Source organism: Haemorhous mexicanus, chromosome 21, assembly GCF_027477595.1.
Source record: "Haemorhous mexicanus isolate bHaeMex1 chromosome 21, bHaeMex1.pri, whole genome shotgun sequence".
Lineage (NCBI taxonomy): Eukaryota > Metazoa > Chordata > Aves > Passeriformes > Fringillidae > Haemorhous > Haemorhous mexicanus.
Window position 1 is genome coordinate 5,113,212 of NC_082361.1, and position 17,788 is coordinate 5,130,999.

General features: G+C 44.9%; 1 protein-coding gene across 18 annotated transcripts in view; it reads left to right on the plus strand.

The window, feature by feature from the left end:
• FNBP1 (formin binding protein 1) overlaps window positions 1-17,366 on the plus strand; it is a 69,977-nt gene extending 52,611 nt beyond the window's left edge. For 5 of the 18 annotated variants that reach the window (XM_059865306.1, XM_059865310.1, XM_059865315.1 and 2 more), the window contains 7 exons: window positions 1,765-1,779; window positions 5,804-5,913; window positions 7,610-7,742; window positions 8,741-8,862; window positions 9,202-9,341; window positions 9,708-9,866; window positions 12,141-13,451. In XM_059865306.1, coding sequence (XP_059721289.1) covers window positions 1,765-1,779; window positions 5,804-5,913; window positions 7,610-7,742; window positions 8,741-8,862; window positions 9,202-9,341; window positions 9,708-9,866; window positions 12,141-12,175 — 714 coding nt within the window. In that variant the 3' untranslated portion in view covers window positions 12,176-13,451. Of the gene's footprint in view, window positions 1-1,764; window positions 1,780-5,803; window positions 5,914-7,609; window positions 7,743-8,740; window positions 8,863-9,201; window positions 9,342-9,707; window positions 11,063-12,140; window positions 13,452-14,332 lie in introns of those variants that run through there. The other 13 variants (XM_059865308.1, XM_059865317.1, XM_059865321.1 and 10 more) reach the window with 6 other exon arrangements.
• The last annotated feature ends 422 nt before the right edge of the window (window positions 17,367-17,788 follow it).

The window sequence follows — 17,788 nt, forward strand, 5'->3', positions numbered from 1 at the left end:
CAGACCATTCTTTCTCCTTCTATGATTACTCTCTCCAATGGATTGGTTTTGTTTGCTTTATTTTTTTAATGGCCTCTTTAGCTCAGAGGGTGAATTTCTTCATGGCACTGTGATTATTATCATGTGTTTGTTCCCTAATGGACTGGACTGCAGAGGGAAGTGTCACTGCTGCCTTGTCACTGAAGGGTCAGTTCACATGCAGCATTTCACTGTTATTTCAGGATCATTTATTTTCCTTGAATGGCTGGCATGTGTTGCTGTAAAAATCCTGGTAACTAATGGGAATTGTTATTTTGGGGGAAAAAAAAAAAGTGTATTTCTTAAATCAGCTGCCCACAAGAGGTGTGGAGCCTTTATTTTAAATCCCATCCTAATGAACTGGTTTTTTGCTAGAAATGGAGCCTCTGTTTGAGAACACCATTGCCAGGAGCTGTTGGTAGTGACAGAGAACTTGAATGGAAAGAGGTTCTCAAGTCTGGCAGCACAAATCCTTGCCTGAAGAGAGGCATTTTCCAGCTTTTACCTTCCAGCTGTTGTTAACATGGAGCATGTGCTTTAACGCACCTCAAGTTTGTTGGGTAGTTGGAGCATTTCACAACTGCCCCAAGAGCTGCCAGGGCAGCTCAGTGCCCCTTGCTGGAGGAGGAGGAGGAGGAGCTGGGTGGAGTTTGGATTCTCCTTTTCTATCTGGCTTTAGATCCTGAGCAGCAGCTCACTTGTGCTTGGCACAGAACTGAGCACTGTCAGTCCCCCTGTCTCTTGGAAATCCTTCTGAACTGCAGCTGTTCTGTCATTTGGCAATGATGGAAGAGGCTTTGGGAATTTTGCTGGTTGTGTGCCCAGGCACAGTTGTTCACCTGGGAGCTCCTGGGGCACCTGCCCAGAGCTGTGTGTGCAGGTGAGGCAGGGCAGGCACTGCTCCATGGGCACACGCTGCTTTCAGTCTTGCTTTCCCAGAGTAACTAAAAGATAATATTTGGGCTCTGTCCCAGGAAATGTGGTAACTCCTGAAGAATTAGATCATGTATATCATTTAAGGAGGTTGAATAATGTCTTACCATGCTGTCACAGAACCAATTTGGTGTCAAGAGAATAGATGTTTTTTTTTCCTCCTCCTTGGGCCTGACCTTGTCCGACTGTGGCCAAAGTACGTTTGAGTCTGAGTATTTATTTCTGAATTGTTCAAGAATGTGAAATGGCTTTCTGTGCCTGCCTGGGCAGCACTCTGCAGTCCACAGGGACAGTCCAGGGGTGTTGTCCTTTGGCTGTAGCCAAGAACCAGGCATTCCCTGCATGTCCATGGAGCTGGGTGCTGCTGGAGCTGCTCCTCTCCTCTCCACTGCGGTTTGGATCAGGGCTGACCCCCCCAGAGCCCTTCCACAAAGGGGCTGATGCATTTCAGCACATTTTTGATCTAAAGGGACACCCATGCATTTGCCAGCTGTGAGTTTTTCCCACCTCAGTGCTGTGATGAGAACTCCCAGTGTTGTTGGTGTAGCTGTTGTCAGTCAGTCCAGGTCTGATCCCACCTGTGCCCAGGTCCTGCACTTCCCATTCCTGTTTCTGGCCAGGTCATGGCAGCTGCCCAAGCCCATCTTGTGAACTTTTGCACAGATCTGTTAGTGTGACCCATTTTGCCTTCCAACAGCAAGGGGATTGTGTCATTTTATTGTAACATCAGCCCCAAATGTTCCTCTTCTACTGATGCATTGTTGTTTTTTCTCTCTCTCCCCCCACCCTGTATCTCTCCAATTTTACATGAAGCTTTCTCTCAAGCTGGTAAGCACATTTACAGCATGCCTGTCCTGTGTTTTAATCACAATTTCCTGTGTGTGTTTAATGTGCACTGTGCCACATGTGACATGCCACTGAAATTAACTGTTAAATTTGTTTCTTCTTTGTGTTTGGTTTTTTTGGCATTTATCAGATAAATCTGAATACACAGGTCTGGAGTCTAATAGAGGTGATCAGAATTCAGTCTTCTAATAAGCTGCTAAAAAATTAACTCTAATGTATAGTTTAGTTTTCACTTCTATAATCCAGGGCTATGAAAATGTAGAAAAACAGTATTGAGCAATTCTACTACTGTATAAGGATACTTTAAAACATTAAAATAAGGGGAAAAAATTAAAATAAAGGTGTCTGTGCTTGCTGGACTTTTTCCAGAGAGCCATGCATGTCATTCTGTGTAAAGTAGCTGCAAAGCTTGCTTTCCATGTCCAGTGTTACTGGAAATCTGCATCATTATCACCTACATTTTACAGCCCTATGTAGTTCTTCAGAATAACCAATAATGACATTAATTAAAGTTCAGTAAACCTTAACCTTAACAAGGTTAACTCAATCTGATTTGACTTTGCAAATTGAGAGATGTGAGTCTGTGTGAATCTTAAATTCCATCTTGGATGCAGCTGGGAAGGTTACTTGAGCTATGGTAAGATAAAGATGTTACTGAGCTGGAAAGGGAAGGGGTGAACAGACCTGGGAAAGCAAATTACCTGCTGAGCTCCATGCACAAGGTATTGTGTTGCTTGAGACACTCCACACCTTGCTGTGTCCCCCAGCTTGGCCACATTCCTTTGGCCCTGGAGAGCCCCTCAGCAGGAGAATGTGCCTGGTTTGCTGCCCCACCTTGTGCAAACACTCGAGGGCCACAGCCAGTGATGGCACTTGGGGACCTCAGAGGATCCACAGGGGCACCTAAGCTGTGTCAGCTTCCAGGTTCTCCTATTGCTCACCACTTTGTGCCTTTGGGTGCTCTTCCCCTTCCCTGTCAGGGTGGGGAGGCCCTGGCACAGGGTGCCCAGAGCAGCTGTGGCTGCTCCATCCCTGAAGTGTCCAAGGCCAGGCTGGAAGGGGTTTGGAGCCACCTGGGCAGTGAAAGGTGTCCCTGCCCATGGCAGGGGGTTGGAACAAGAATAAGCTTTAAGATCCCCTCCAACACAAACTGTTCTGGTATTCTACATTTATCTTGTGCTTAGACACATCATTGTGGGCCTCTTCTGCTCATGGCAGCTCATCCAGCTCATCATGGGCCACCAGAGCTGCCTGGAGCAGCTCTGGCAGTTTTGGGTCCTGCTGCTGCCCTGGCAGCACAGTGACTTTGTTGGGCTCCTTTAGCTGAAGACCTGTGGTAGGTCAGAGGAATGATGGGAGTGCCTGGAATATGTGCAAACCTTCTTTTGGCTGTTGCCAAGCCACTGTCCTGGGAGTCCACACTGTCCTGGGAGTCCACGGCATTTCTAGCAGATTTCCACTCATTTTCTTGGTCACAGTGCTAGTGTGCTGTGCAGCTGAGTTCAGCCTTTGTATGAAGGAATAAATCTTCCCAAAATGGCTGACAGCCTTTTCCTGGGAATTGCAGAAATTGGAAAGATGTGTAGGGAGGGCTGAGACCCATTTTCACCTCAGATGGAGAAAAGCAGCTATTTTTTAATCTCCTCCTGGATCCTCACTCTGCAAAAGCCAAACTGAAAAAGCTCACCTTCTCACATGTAGCTTCAGTCCAGAAACTGGTTCTAACACAGGCTCTGTTTGCACAGTCCTTCATCTTGGGACAATTTTGATCTTAATCTCTTTCTGCAAGGACACCTTGTGAGCAGCACATCAGAAATAGCACAGCTTCCCCCTCACCTCACTGCTGCAGCATTTCTAAAAACGTAGGCAATGTCCACAGCTTGAGAGGTAGCCCAGGTGTGAGAGTATGAAATGTGCCCAGCATGTGCAAAAACTGCTCCTTGACTCTCCTTTTTAGAGCAGGGGCTCCAGCTTCTGATAGAAATTCCTGAGCACAGCCTAAAGCTGGAGTGAGGTCACCTGCCAGCCTTGGGTGTGCAGCTCCATGCAACACTCCTGCCTTGGTCTGAAGCATTGTGAGCCAAGCTGCTGGATTTAGTCCAGCTTAGAACCCTTGAATCAACTTGAAGAATCAAAAATGAGATACCAAAATGATGCTTTTCCAAATTTCACTCGATCTGTTGCATTCTACCAAGGTACAGCTGGGGATATTTTCAAGCCTGTCTTTTCTGCTTAGAAGTGAGGAGAATATGTCAGAATATGTTATCTAAACTTTCCTGTTGGTGCTTGTTTGTTTACAAAGCTGCTTCCAGATGCTTTGCCTTAAAAAGATGTGTGTGGCTTTAGTGTAGATTATCCATAAAATAGATTGAATCACTCTCATATCTGTTGTGATGTGGGAGTTGCTGTCAAGCAAAATCTAAATGTTGAAGAATAAATTAAAGTAGATCTCTCCTCTACCAGGCACATCAAATAATGTAAGGACTGGTAGGAGTCCGTGTGGGGAAAGTTTCAGAATCAGCATAACTTTCTTAGTAATTTGTCTGAAATTTGCTTTCTCATTGTCTCACAAATGGAATTTTAGGTATTATTGCTGAGATGATCAAGGCTTCAGTAGAAGCACATGCCATCTTTGGCTGACAATCACTACAGCAGTGTCCTCAGGCCTGCTCTGTGACTTTGGGATGGCCACTCCAGAGGAGAAGGTGACCTGTGTGTGGCTGTCCTCCAGCCCTCTGACACCCCCAGACTCTGGCTTTGAACAGCAGCTGCAGGAGAAAGTCACAGAGTGCCAGCACATTCAGTACAGAGCCAAGGTCTAAGGAGCAGCTTGTGTGGCAATGTCTCCTCTAAATCCTCTCCTCAGAGAGAAATTTGGAGTTTTAGCAGACTGATGGCCCAGCCCTGCTCAGGGCTCTCAGTGAGCTGATGGACCACTGAATTTGGTTCCTCAGCTTTGTGGTTTTACCCTTCTATCTCCCATAATCCCTCTTAGAAATGGGACAGGGAAGGAGCAGAAGCCCAAACGAGCAAAACTTGCCCAAATTCAAGCTCATGCACAAGAACCTCACTCCCTTATGGTGCAGCTAATCAGTATTAAAAAGTGTTCAGTATAGCCCACCCAATCTGCCTCCATTGCCTTCTGGCAAGACAAAAATAGGTGTAACTGTGAAGAAAAGAGTGTGGATGTATTTTATGTGTCATCTATCTGCTATATCAAATTGAGGCAACCAAGAGGAGACATAGCAGAAGGCAGAAAAGGGGTTTTCAAGCAGAATCACACAAAGGTAATCACTGTGGTCTTCACTTTTTTTTTTCTTCCCCCCTTTGGTTATGATTTCAAACTGACTGATTCCAGGGCTTTGATATAACTTGTGGTTTTTATGTGAGTACAAGTGAGAGAGGAAAAACTGAGAGACTTTGGCGTGGAATGTGGACCCTGGAAAGTAAGCAGCATGTTTTTTAAATTGCAGAGTCCAGTGAGGAATGCCTCTGTTAGCTTGGTGTGTTCAGGAGAGCCCTGACATAAATGAACTGTGTTGGACCAGCAGTCAGACAGCAGTGCACAGGAGAAGTGCAACTGGGGGACAGGAATAAAAGTCAGGAACTGTTTTTATAGGAATGCTGTTTGTAGCTGAGTGAAAGAAGGCAGAAAGGATCAGCGTTCCATGAGAAGGGAAGTCTGTTAAAAAAAATAAATTGATGATAAAACTGTAGATAAAAATAATTTCTCATCTTTGCTGATGAATTCTGGAATTCTCCAGCTGATCTTCCATTAGCCGCTGTTAGGGAAGCAGGATAATCCTGGGATCATTTTGAGGGCATCCAGATTCCTCACCCTTCAGGGACTGATAGCACACTACAGAGGAGAACAATGCTTCAGACCACTGTGATTCTGCACAGGTTTTTGTGAGCTGCTTTCAAAATGCAATCCCAAAGGATTCTTTCAGACCCTGATTTTAATTTTTCCCCTTATCCCCCCCACCCTCCATTCCACTCTGTGCAGGGAGCAGGCCCAGAAGACTTCAGCAATCTCCCACCTGAGCAGAGAAGGAAGAAGCTTCAGCAGAAGGTTGATGAACTAAACAGGGACATTCAGAAAGAGATGGATTCGAGGTGAGTCAAGCCCCTCCAATGAAAAGTGAAATTGCACTGAGCAGAGCCCCTGTGTGTGATGGATGTGGGTGCAGCCCACCAGGAGAGGCTGTTTGAGATGATGGCATCATCCAAAGTCTGATGTGTAGCTCAGATTTCCTGGAAGCAGGAAGATAATGACTCCTGTGAATGCTTTTTCTACAAGGCTGCATTTAGCATTCTGGTTGAGAATAAGGCTATTTTAGCAACACACTTTTAATTGATTCTGGCAGCCTGTATTTGTGCTTTGTGTTTGCTCACATTCTGTAGTTGCATTAAAGATTCAGCATGTTTTGTTTGTGAGACACAGAACTTTTCTTCCCTGGAGGATTTCAAGACTGGTCTCTTCCTAAATACTGCTTTGCATTTGTACACATGTGCCTACATTTTGTGTCAGCTTGCTTTCAAGAACCTATTTATTTTGCCTACTAACCCAGAATTTCTCCTTTATATTTTTCATCATGGATAGGAAAAGAAAATTGCACATGGTTATATGATTTCTCATTGCTTTTTTTTTTTCCTGTGGTAACTGAGGTTTGCCTCTGTGCAGGTCTTTCTTTCAGTTCTGCATTGATTGTGAGGTAACCTAACACTAAAATCAGAAATGGAATTGCAGCAGAGTGAAGTTTAAATGGAGATAGTTTATGATGGAGAAAATAGCACCAGCAGTTAAATAAGAGTTAAACAAACAGTAATAATTGTGACTCATAAGTTTGCAACATTGTCCCTTAAGGCTTCAGGCACAGAGCAGTCCCACTTCCTTGCCACCCACACTTTTTCCCAGTTTCCACACACACAAGGCAAAGGCACAGGATTCCAATTGTCCAGAGTTTGGTGGGAAACTCTAAAGCATAAAGAGTGTTAACCTGAGCCGTGGGACTCTCATTAACCTCTCTCCCACCAGCTAAGGCCTAGAGAAAATTGAATAGCTGTGCCTAAAACCAGCCCACAATTCCATTTTCAGCTCTGAAATGTCCATCAGCAGCTGAGAGAAGCTGCCCTGGGACTCGGCCGGACATGGGGTCACATTTTGTAGCCTCAAGTCTGTCTGTCTGTCCCTGTGGTGTGGCAAACACAAACCATCTGCAGCCAGCTTCCTTTTAAGCAGTGTGAAACAAATAAATATCTCTCAGATTATTTGGGTTGCCAAAGACAAGCTGCAACAGGCAGGGTGAGAATTTCTTGTTTGCCCTCCATTTCTGTTATTGATACATCTTTGTTCCACTTTCTCAACTGGAGGTCAGCCCATGATGGATGATAATGATTCAACTGTTTGTCCATGGCCTGAAAACTGGGAAGATATTAGTCTAGGTAGTTGGAGCTGTCATAGATTGCAATGGTTGTGAGATTTATTATTATTATTTTCCCCAGGGGAGCAAGTAGGTTCTGTTGTAGTACATAAAAAACCATGTCAGGCTAAAAATCAATATCAAATATCTTCTCAGTTGTAGGTAACTCACTGTTTTTCATCTCTGACAATGTAAATTTTTCTTCTGGCAAATAATTTTACTGTTCTTTTTCAATGGCTGGTTCTGCACAGGGCAAAAGCCCCATCTGGGTGTTCTCAGTTCCCCTTGTAACAGCTTAGGTTGAACCTCAGAGTGAAGACCAGACAGTTTACTAAAGGCATTTACCCCCAGCTGCACTAAATATGTTTGATTTTTGTTTTGCCCCTCAGAGATGCCTTAACAAAGATGAAAGATGTGTACATCAAGAACCCCCAGATGGGAGATGCAGCGAGCGTGGACCACAGATTGGCAGAGCTTGGGCAGAACATTGAAAAGCTGCGGTTAGAAGTGCAGAAATTCGAGGTATGAGAAGAGACATTTCAGTAAAAAGCAGCTCAGAAAATGCTCAGGTCTGAGCAGGGCCTTCCTGGCTTTTCCAGATGTGTTGATGCACTTTGGTGTGTGAGGGCAAGGGCTGTGTGAGCACTTGCATTAACTGGGGTCTTTGAGCTGACTTGTGTAACACAAACAGACACCATCTCCTGTGGCAGTCACCCACAGTTAAAACTTGCCACAGAAAACAAATTGTGCTAAGAGGAGGTGAAGAGAAAATGTAGTGCTCTCTGGACTGCCCAGAGGGCTTCAGATGCTTATTTAATTAATTAAATAGATTGAAGCATCATGTTACAGATGTCTGTGGAAAATCAGAGTGACATAAATGCAAAGCACCATTTAGAGACTAACAGCAAGACAGAAGCCATCAGATGAAATATGTTTTAAGGAATAGTCTGCCATGAACAGGAAGCTGCTTAGTGATATAAAATCTCCAGAACAGAAGGGGAGTGTTTGGAATATATGAAGCCCATTATAATTACATGAGAAGGATTAGACAGATGAGAAAAGACTTCACTTTCTGCATTATGCTTTGAACATAAACAGATACAGCCCATTAATTTCAGATGTGGTTTTACTATTGCTTCCCTACCCGTTTGAAATCAGTGGCTCTTTCATTCTCCCCAGCTTTTGTTCTCGTGCATTCAGCAGTTGCTGAGTTTCTGATGTTACTCAGACTAGTCTAAGCAGCCACACATCATTTTACTGGATTGTGACTAGAGCAGCATCATCTCCTGCTGGCTGTTACCTGCTTCTCTCTCAGGGTGTTTCCAGGACCCAGTGCCAAAAACCAGTTACATTTTCAATAAGTGTGATTTTCAGCAAGACAATCCAGAATTTGAACAAGTGACCACTGCCACTCAAAGCAAAACATGAACATGCTTACAAACCAGTCTGTGTTCTGTAGCCTGGGTGTCAGGGGTGTCCCAGCAGGGTGAACACTGTCTGTCTGTCTGTCTGTGTGGCAGGGCTGGCTGGCAGAGGTGGAGGGGCGGCTGCCGGCGCGGAGCGAGCAGTCCCGGCGCCAGAGCGGGGTCTACGAGGCCCAGAACCCATCGGGAGTGAACAGCTGTGCCCAGGACAGGGAGAGGTACAGTATCTGAACGGGCTGGGGCTCAGCAGAGCCTCTGCAGGCACAGCCAGGGCTCTGCAGCCTCCTCTTGCCTTACCCAGCCTCAAATTGCTGCTTCCTGACTGTGATGCGCTGTGTGACAGCTCCCTCGCTCACTGCTGTGAGCCAGTGTGTTTTACAGCTTTTAATGGTAAAAATGAGGGTTCCCACTTATCTGTAGTCAGCTCAAGGCAAGCTCTGGAATCACTGAGCTGCTTCAGCTGGAGCTGTTTTCCCTTGTCCCAAGCCTGGAGACCGAGTGGTTCTCTCTGCTGCTGAGGTTGGTTGCTATAGTTGCTGTGTTTTTCCTCTCTTGAGCAGCCCCGATGGCAGTTACACAGAAGAGCAAAGCCAGGAGACTGAGATGAAAGTACCTGCAACAGACTTTGACGATGAGTTTGATGATGAAGAACCACTACCCACCATAGGAACGTGTAAAGCTCTCTATACATTTGAAGGTATCACTCAAACCTTACCCTTATTTCACTGACTGGGGTTTTTCAAGTTTATATGCCAAGGGCAAGTGGGAAACCTTCATCAGACCTTAAATAGCCAAAGGGCAAGTGATCCTCTGGTGTGCTTCTGTAGAAAGGCAACAAGACAGGGATTTTTCTCCTGTTGCACAGGAACTCAAGAGAAAGAATCAAAACTCTGCTGTCAGGGTCACGTGTGTCTGGTTCTTTATGTACACACTGCTGCCTCCTGAATCACAAGCTCCTGTTCTGGCTGCCAGTGATGCACCAAAAGCTGTGTCTACCCATGGTCTGAGTTACTGATTCCTGCTGTGCAGCACAGCCTGAAGTGCCTGTTGCTGTGTGTTTCAGGTCAGAATGAAGGAACAATCTCTGTAGCAGAAGGAGAGATGCTCTATGTCATAGAAGAAGACAAAGGGGACGGGTGGACGCGGATCCGGAGGAACGAAGATGAGGAGGGCTATGTCCCCACGTCCTATGTTGAAGTCTATTTGGACAAAAATGCCAAAGGTGCTATGACCTATATTTAATGCTATTGTTGTTGTTTTATTTGCTTTCACAGAGATAATACAAGCCTGATGCTGCTCTGTGTTGCAGATAGAGCCTTTTAAGAGTCTGTACAATGCCACCAAGTGCATTATTCCGTACGTGGACTAATTATGGCTTGTTGTACTGCAAAATGTGCTTTTCTTGCTCAGAGAAGGGTAGTGTGGGGGACTCTTGAAAGCAGAGGGGAAATGCAGCCTTGCCTGGACAGTGTCTGCTCAACTGTCATTGCCATTGCAGGCCCAGCTTAGTGCAGGAAGCACAAAGCCCTTTGGGATGGTTGAGGCTCTCCTCAGATACCCAGGTGCCATCTCAGACACAACCACAAGTGAACTGTTTGTCCCAAAGTCACTCGGTGGAACTTTATGGAGGGAATATTTAGACTGCTGGTTTGTGTCTGTGTGGGAGCTTTTCAGAGCCTGTTGTGTTCTGGGGACCTTTTGGATTGAAAACTGATGGTAATTTAGTTTAGTGTGTGTGGAAGGGGAAGGAGAGATCCTACCAAAACCCCTCTACACAGCACTCTGTGGTCCTTGATAAATGGGTAAAACATTGAGAAAGCTCCTCTGTTCTTTCCCACCTTGCTACATTTCAGATGTATTTGCTGCTGCAGATGACCAGAACTAATGGTTTAATTTTTGCTTACATGACATCAATGGAGACATTCAGAGTTTAGACTCCATAAGCTGCTGTTTGTTGCTTTTAATTCCTCCCAAATGTTTTGTGTAAGGAAGCAGTGCTGCAGGGCAGACCTGGCTGGAGTAAATGCCAGTGCTGAACACCTGGTAATGGGATACACTGAGAAATCATAAGATTTTAGCCCTGTTTCAATTCAGGATGTGAGAATTCCACTGTGTTAAATAACTTGTGTTTATTCAGTCACTTAATCCTTCAGATTATTGTGTTTCCTAGACTTGAGAGTTCTTGGTGTGAAACAAGTGGCCTCATCCAAGTCAAAAGCAAACTGAACCATTTTCTTTGGAATTTATGGGCAGCAGGAAGAGAGGACTAGGACTGTACCCATAAACCAGCACTGAAACTTGAGCAGTTCAATGTTGGGTTGGGTGTTAATCAGTGCAGTGCCTTGCCTGCTGCAGGTGAAAATCTGGGCCTTGTTTTGTTTTGCCATAATACAGCAGTTTTATGTTCCTGTTGGCAAATACATGCTCAGTTGAGATGCAAAAGAGTGCAAAAAGTTTAGCCCCCTCTGTTGGCTTTTATTAACCTTTGAAAGATGGATCATCCATTCCCCTTTATATCCAGAGCAAGGCTGAAGGATTGGAAATATGGAAACACAGAGTGGTTTGGGTTGGAAGGGACCCTCTCATTCCAACCCTCTCCCATGGCAGAGACACCTTCCATCAGAGTAAGAACACAACTTGTGCCAGGGGTGAAGGCTGACACAGCTGCAGCCATGTCTGTAGCCACAATGGAGGTTTTTCAGATTATTTAAAGTTTTTCCATGATTTTGCTGGATTTCAGGAACAAAATCTAATGGATCTGTGAATATCTAATGTACAGGAACAACAGTGTTTACCTCTTTTATTTCTCAAGTCTCTGGTTTAAAAGAAAAGCTAAAAGAGAATGCTTCAAAGAATGCAGCATAAAAATTTGGAGGCAATGCTGCTGTGTTTTAAAGGTGAACTTTGTTGCAGGCTGCAAATTGATTTTTAAGGTATTGGTAGAAGTGACTTGATTCAGTCCTTGAAACAGAAGCGATGACATTCCTGAAGATAACACTGTAAATACTAAAGCAAACTCTGCAAACTTTAGTAATCCTTTCCTCTTTTTGGAAGGAAGGTTGAGCAGCTGGCACCACAAAAGGCTGGTGGCAGAAGGGTGGGAGCTGACAGCAGCCCCTGGGACTGTCCCAGCCAGCAGAGACTGTCCTGGCTCAGCCTTTCCTGCCTGGCCAGGCTGTGTCTGTGCCATGAGCCAGGGACAGCTCAGTGCCACTGCTCAGTGCTCTCTGAGAAGCTGCTTTTCCACTCAGCTGGAGCCTGTGTTGTCAGGGCTCTGCTGCAGAACTGAGCTGAGCAGGACAGGTAAGTTGTGTGCTGCAGGTGCCCTCCTGATCAGTCTTAGAGGAGCCAAGCTGGGTCTGTGCCCTGCCAGTCCCTGTGTGAGGGCTCCTGATGACATTTACAGGGGTGCCTCTGGTCAGAGGGTGTTGGCAAACCCTGTCACAAAAAGAACAGTAATGCCTATCTTGTTTTGCCTTTTTTTTTTTTTTTCCAGATGTGCACAAACCACTTCAGAAAATCTCTGAGTAGGTTTGCATAGGCCTGTCCACCCTTTATTCTCCTGGTTTGCTGCTACGGTTCTTTTAAGAGCTCTGTTTGAGAAGGTTTTCTTTAGAAGAGATGAATGCACATGTCACATCTCCATCACTGAAAGACTTTGTTAGGTACCAGGTCATCTCTGAAATGAAGGTGCTGCCCTGACTGTGTCCATTTAGTGCAAACAGCACTGTTGTCCTTCTGAATAGAGAGGAGAGCTGCAGGCTCTGCTCCCCTGGGATTCCTGCAGGAAGCTGTTCTGTGCACACCTGGGTGTAGCATCTTGCAGGGCTTTTCTGTACCTGTCTGGTGTCTGGTGCTGAGAACTCAAACACAGGAACTGGTTGGGCCTTGCAGCTCGAGACTGACCACCCTGTGTCACTGACTATGGTACCTCATCATCTGCCTGGCAATAAAACTGTCTTTCACTGAGGGATGTTGTGAAATCCTGTGACACAAAAAGTCCTGCATGGAGTGACCAGCTCTGTACAAACCCTGCATTGCACCCAGCAGCAAGGCCACACTCCCTTCCAGCAGAAAGCCTGGCTGTTTGGGTGACATGCAGGAATGGAGGCTGCTTGGGGTGGTTGAACTTCTGGATAACAACTATTTTGGAGCTGTGGTTGATGAGCATTTTGGCTCCTGTTCCCCCTCACCTCTGATGATATCAGTAATTCCTTATGGACAGCTCTGGCATGCCCAGTGCTGCAGCTCTGCTCTTTGCTGTAACCACCATGCAGAGCCTTGACTTCTATAAATAAATAGGTAAAAGTTAACCATGCTGATGCACTTTTTATCTAGGATATATCTGATTATTTAATGCTTGCCAAATTATTTAGGAATTGGTAATTATAAACTGGACTGTGGCTTTTTAAAATCCTTTTGTTAAATACGTTCCCTTAGTTCCCTCAGTATATAAAAACAAATTGTATATAACATAACTTAAAGACTAAAGTTACTTGAATTTGAATTGTTTTTATCCTTTTATATGTGTATAAATATAAATGGTTTTATAGGCTGTTCTTCTGCTTAACCCAGCTGTTTTGGTAACTGCTCAGTCCCTCTGATGTTGATAAGTGGTTTTGGTTACTCAGCTGCCTGCACCTGGACTTGCATAGGAACTGCTGTTGTGTGTTAAGGTTTGTTCCTTCTGGCCAGTGTGGTTGTCTTGTTTCTATTCTTATTTTTTAAAGAATCATCATCTGTCAGGAATCTCTTTATAGCTTGATGTACCATGGTGTCTTCTTCTAATAAACATTATATTTTCTCATTCCTGTGAGGTTTTGGTTTTTGAGTTTTTTTAAAGGCAGTAACTAGTAGATGGCAATAATTAGTGGCAAAAAGTAGTGGCATTTAACTTTCCTAAGGGACAGCAAATGGCCCAGAGCTGCTTCTCACTCTAAGCACAAATGCAATTCTTCTCAAGAAAAATATTTTATTTTGGCTCTTTGGAAACTTCTTTGTGCTGTCATTAGGAAGGATTTGATGGAAGTGCAGAGGGGGTGAGAAGGTTCCCCTGGTTTCTCAAATGCAAAGGAAGTTTGGACTCATCCTGTATTCCCTTGGATACAGCAGTTTGGGCCAAATCATGTCCTGGATTGTGGCTTCACTTGGCTGAAGGCAAAACTTGTCCTCAGCCCCCAGGCTGTGGGAACAGGGGTTTGGAGGCTCGAGCTGCTTCACTGAGCTGCATTTTCCTGGCTTCCCTTGAGAAGGAAGGGCCTCTGCAGCCTGTGGTAGAAAGGAAAGCTCTGGATCCCTCTGCAAATTCTTTGATTTAATTTCCTGTTGTTGTTCAGTGTCACTGATAATCTCTGGAGCTGTCACTTGAACAGATGCAGTGCTGCTTTGCTGACAGAAAATGAAAAAGCTGTTTGTTTTCTCAGTGGCATGAAGCAGGTGCTGGCAGGGTCCTGCTCCTGTGCTTTCCTCCCAGAGCAAGCAGAATCCCAGTGATGCTCGTCCCAGGCTGGAGGGAAGGGCTGAGGGTGAAGAGTTTCTGTCTGAGTTTTCCTAAGCCCTGTAACCCAGTAGATGCTTCATTGCTTTATTCCTTTAACCTCCTGCAGGCAGAGCTGCTCTTAAGGGACCCCATTTTCCCCAGTCTCTTTCTAATCCAGTCTCTTTCTTTTTGTCTTTCTTATGTTTTAGATTCCTAAAGGTGTTTGTGCTGGTGCAAGAACCTCGGGGCGAGCTTGTCACAGAAGGAGAAACAAAATGGTCTGTTTACCCTGCAGGCAGTTAAAACACACCCATGGAAAGCCAGACTCCCACTCTTGTCTGGAGTTCCCACTTGAAAAATTCAGACCTAAATTCCATGCCAGTACCATTCAGATGCTTGCTCTTTTCCATGGCATGCTACTTGTGGCTCGGATTTCCTTATCAGCCTCTCCCACTCTTCTGCCAGCCTGGCACAGCCCCTCTGTCAAACATAACACACACTTCTCCCAGCCCAATCCCTCCCAACTTCTGTCAGAGATCTGCTGGCTGTCCTTGGATAGCCAGAGAGTCCCAAGCATGTTCTGGTCTGTCTTCTGTCCCCTTGTCCCTCAGTCCATCTGGATGTGCACACTGGTCCATCAGCATTTCACATGGTGCCTTCAGTGCTGAACCTGCAGGTTCCTCTCACCAGGAGGGAAGGAGGGAAGGAGGTGGGAAACCTCCCCTGGGACAGTGTCACAGCAGCTGGACTGGGCTCTCAGTCTGTCACTATTAAATCTGATCCACATGCATCATTCAACACTCTGCCTTCCCCAGAAGGTCACTAATACTTGTCAGCCTTTATTTCTCTTTTTCCAAATCCAGGCTGATGCTCATTCCAGGTATTAAACCCCTCTGACCCTGCTGTTTCCTGAAACCCTTCAAGCTCACGTATGTACTTGTTTTCCTGCTTGTTCTGTCTGCCCCCTCCTGTGTCCCTGCTGTTCCTCACACACACACACAGACACACACAGACAGTGGCATTTTGGTTGGCAGCCCTTGCTGCTGCTCACAGCCCAGTTTGGCTCTGGTTTCAGCCTGCATGCTCGCCCTGTTGCCTTGCCTGCGCCCACCTTCCTCAGGGTCACGTTATTTTGTGGCTCGTGGTTTAATCTCTCTGCAGTTTTCTTTTGGTTGGTTTGTTTTTCAGCATTTCAGACCTGCCTTCTCTTTTTGCATGACCTCCTGTGCGTTCTCATCAGTTCATGTTGGAATAACAGAGGTTTTTTAGATAAATAAAAAAGGAAAGAAAAAAAAAAGAAACCACACTGTTTCCTTCTCCCATGTTGTCATGGACTGGACCTGGACCCAGCAGCCAGACAGGAATTGTGACCACCCTGTTCTCACATGGTTTGGTTTGAAGCAGAAGTAGGATAAGTGATTCTGCACTTTATCATGTCATACAGTGGTAAGAGAGCTACAATATCTCCAAAAATCACACGATCTGGAATTCAGCTGCCTAACAAAGGGTTCATTCCCTCTCTAAACTTCTACAAACTTCCATATTCTAACTTGGTTTCCCCTGAATTGTTACCATTGCTTGGGTTTTGCAGTCATGGACATGTTTGAGCCCTGCAAGAATCAGTTGCCACTAAATAGCTCCTGAGGGCCAAACTAATTCATGGATCCACACCTTGTTTGGGGGAATCTTCTGGCTCTAGTCCAGCTCCAGCATATTCTGTACAATCCCCACAAGTTGAGAAATGTTACATGGAAGCCACTATGGGCAGTGACCCCGAATGAAACCTCTCAGGGTTTGTTTGCAGGTGAGTGTTGTTCTGCTGCCTGCTGGGCTGTCCTGCAGGGTCAGCACATCAAAACACATCCCAGAATCTCAGACTCTCCTTGCTGGGAATGGCCTGGGCTGTCCCCACGGGGGATGAAGTGATTTTTGAGCTGGGTTATGTGTGGTGTTCATAGTTCTGTCCCTTTCTCTCCATTTAAGATGCCAACTTTTGTTTTTACAAAGTCCCTTGGTGCTACAGTACGTCCTGTAGCCTTTGTGTGATGGTGCTTAAGAGTTGCCAGCAAGAACCAGCAGAAGGTTTGTGATTTAAACCCAACCCAAATGTGCTGAGCACAGGCAGCACCAATGCTGGGGCTGTTCTGCTGCAGCACTGGAGGGTCAGAACCCATAAATCACTGCCTTATCACTGCTGCTGCTGCTGTGGTCACTGAGCTGTTCAGATCAAGAGCAGAATGGGATCCCCATGGTTGGCACCTGTGGCTTTGTGGTCTCCACCTGCCAGGGGATCTAAAGGGTTGAACAATTAACAGGTGTGCAAAAATATCCTTAAAATATTTTTAGCTGCAGTATTTTTATTCTCGTGTCCAATGCACTGTTGAATCAGCAGCTAAGAATTAATTTTCACCTACTGTTGTGCCATCTATGTAAAAATCAGATCAAAGTTTGCTTTTCTATATTTAATCTGGGTGGACAGTATATTATTGTCAGCCTCTGTGGAACATTGGAACAATTGCAATGTCTGTGTTTCAGAATTGTGCTGTAGAAGGAGCATTAGCTTTAGCTGACTGATTGATTCCTGAAGTTTTATTAAAAGACCATGTATGGAGTTTTTATAAACTTGGCAAGTAGTTCCCAAAAGCCTGGATCTTAAAACTTATTTAAGAAATAGTCACAGTCATATCTCATAGTCTGCACATGTTTATTCTGCTGCTGTTATTCAGGGTAATGAATAATTTTTGTAGAATTTACCTTTGGCAAACGCTGAAGAACTAAATATGTGACTGGTTTATAAAAACTCTGCTTGGATTTACTAATCTTGCCCAGCAGCGTGGACTTTACATCCTATGAAATTTCATGATCCCCAGCAAAAGTCTCTAATGCCCTTTCTTAACACCTGTAAATAGAGAAGAAACATATTTACTGATACTCAAAGTTGTGTTTAATGCTGAATATTTTTCAGAAGTTCATTTAGTTTGATGCATATTGTTCTTTGGTTTTTTTGTTTTCCTGCCTGAAATGACAGAAGACCTAAAAGAAGCCAAATTCTATTTTAACATGATGATGTCGAGCACTTTTTTATTTGTATATGTGTGTGTATGTGTGTTTGAGCACTGATCTCGAGATCTTGGTGGCATCTCAGTGTTGTGATTTCATTGCCAATGTAAAAGGTTCTGGTGTTGCCCATTCATTTCTGGAGACAGAATTCAATCAAATAAAGTGCTTCCATTTGAAAGCGAATATTGACCTTGTAGCAATGAAACAAAGTCATCTGCATATTTAAATAAACATTGAATTCCAGAAATACAGTTTCACTGGACCCTTTTGATCAGCCAGACAGGAAGAAAAATGGATTTGTTGCTTTTTTTTTTTCCCAGCAGAAATGTTGTTGCCTCTTTGTGGGGCTCTTGGGGCTGTTAAGGTGCAGCCACTGCTCTCCAGGAGCTGCTGCTTCCCACAGATGTGTCCAGTGGAGAGTGGGGATTGGAATTTGCCTGTGGCTGCTGCTTCAGCCACAGAAATTCAGGCTAAAAGTCCCCAGGGCTGCTCTCTTACTCCTCATTATTCTTCCTGACTGTCGGGTGGATTTGGGTTTTGCCCAGCTGTAAAATATACACAGAACAAGTGGATCAACACATTCCAGTGTGGTGCTGTTCCTAGTT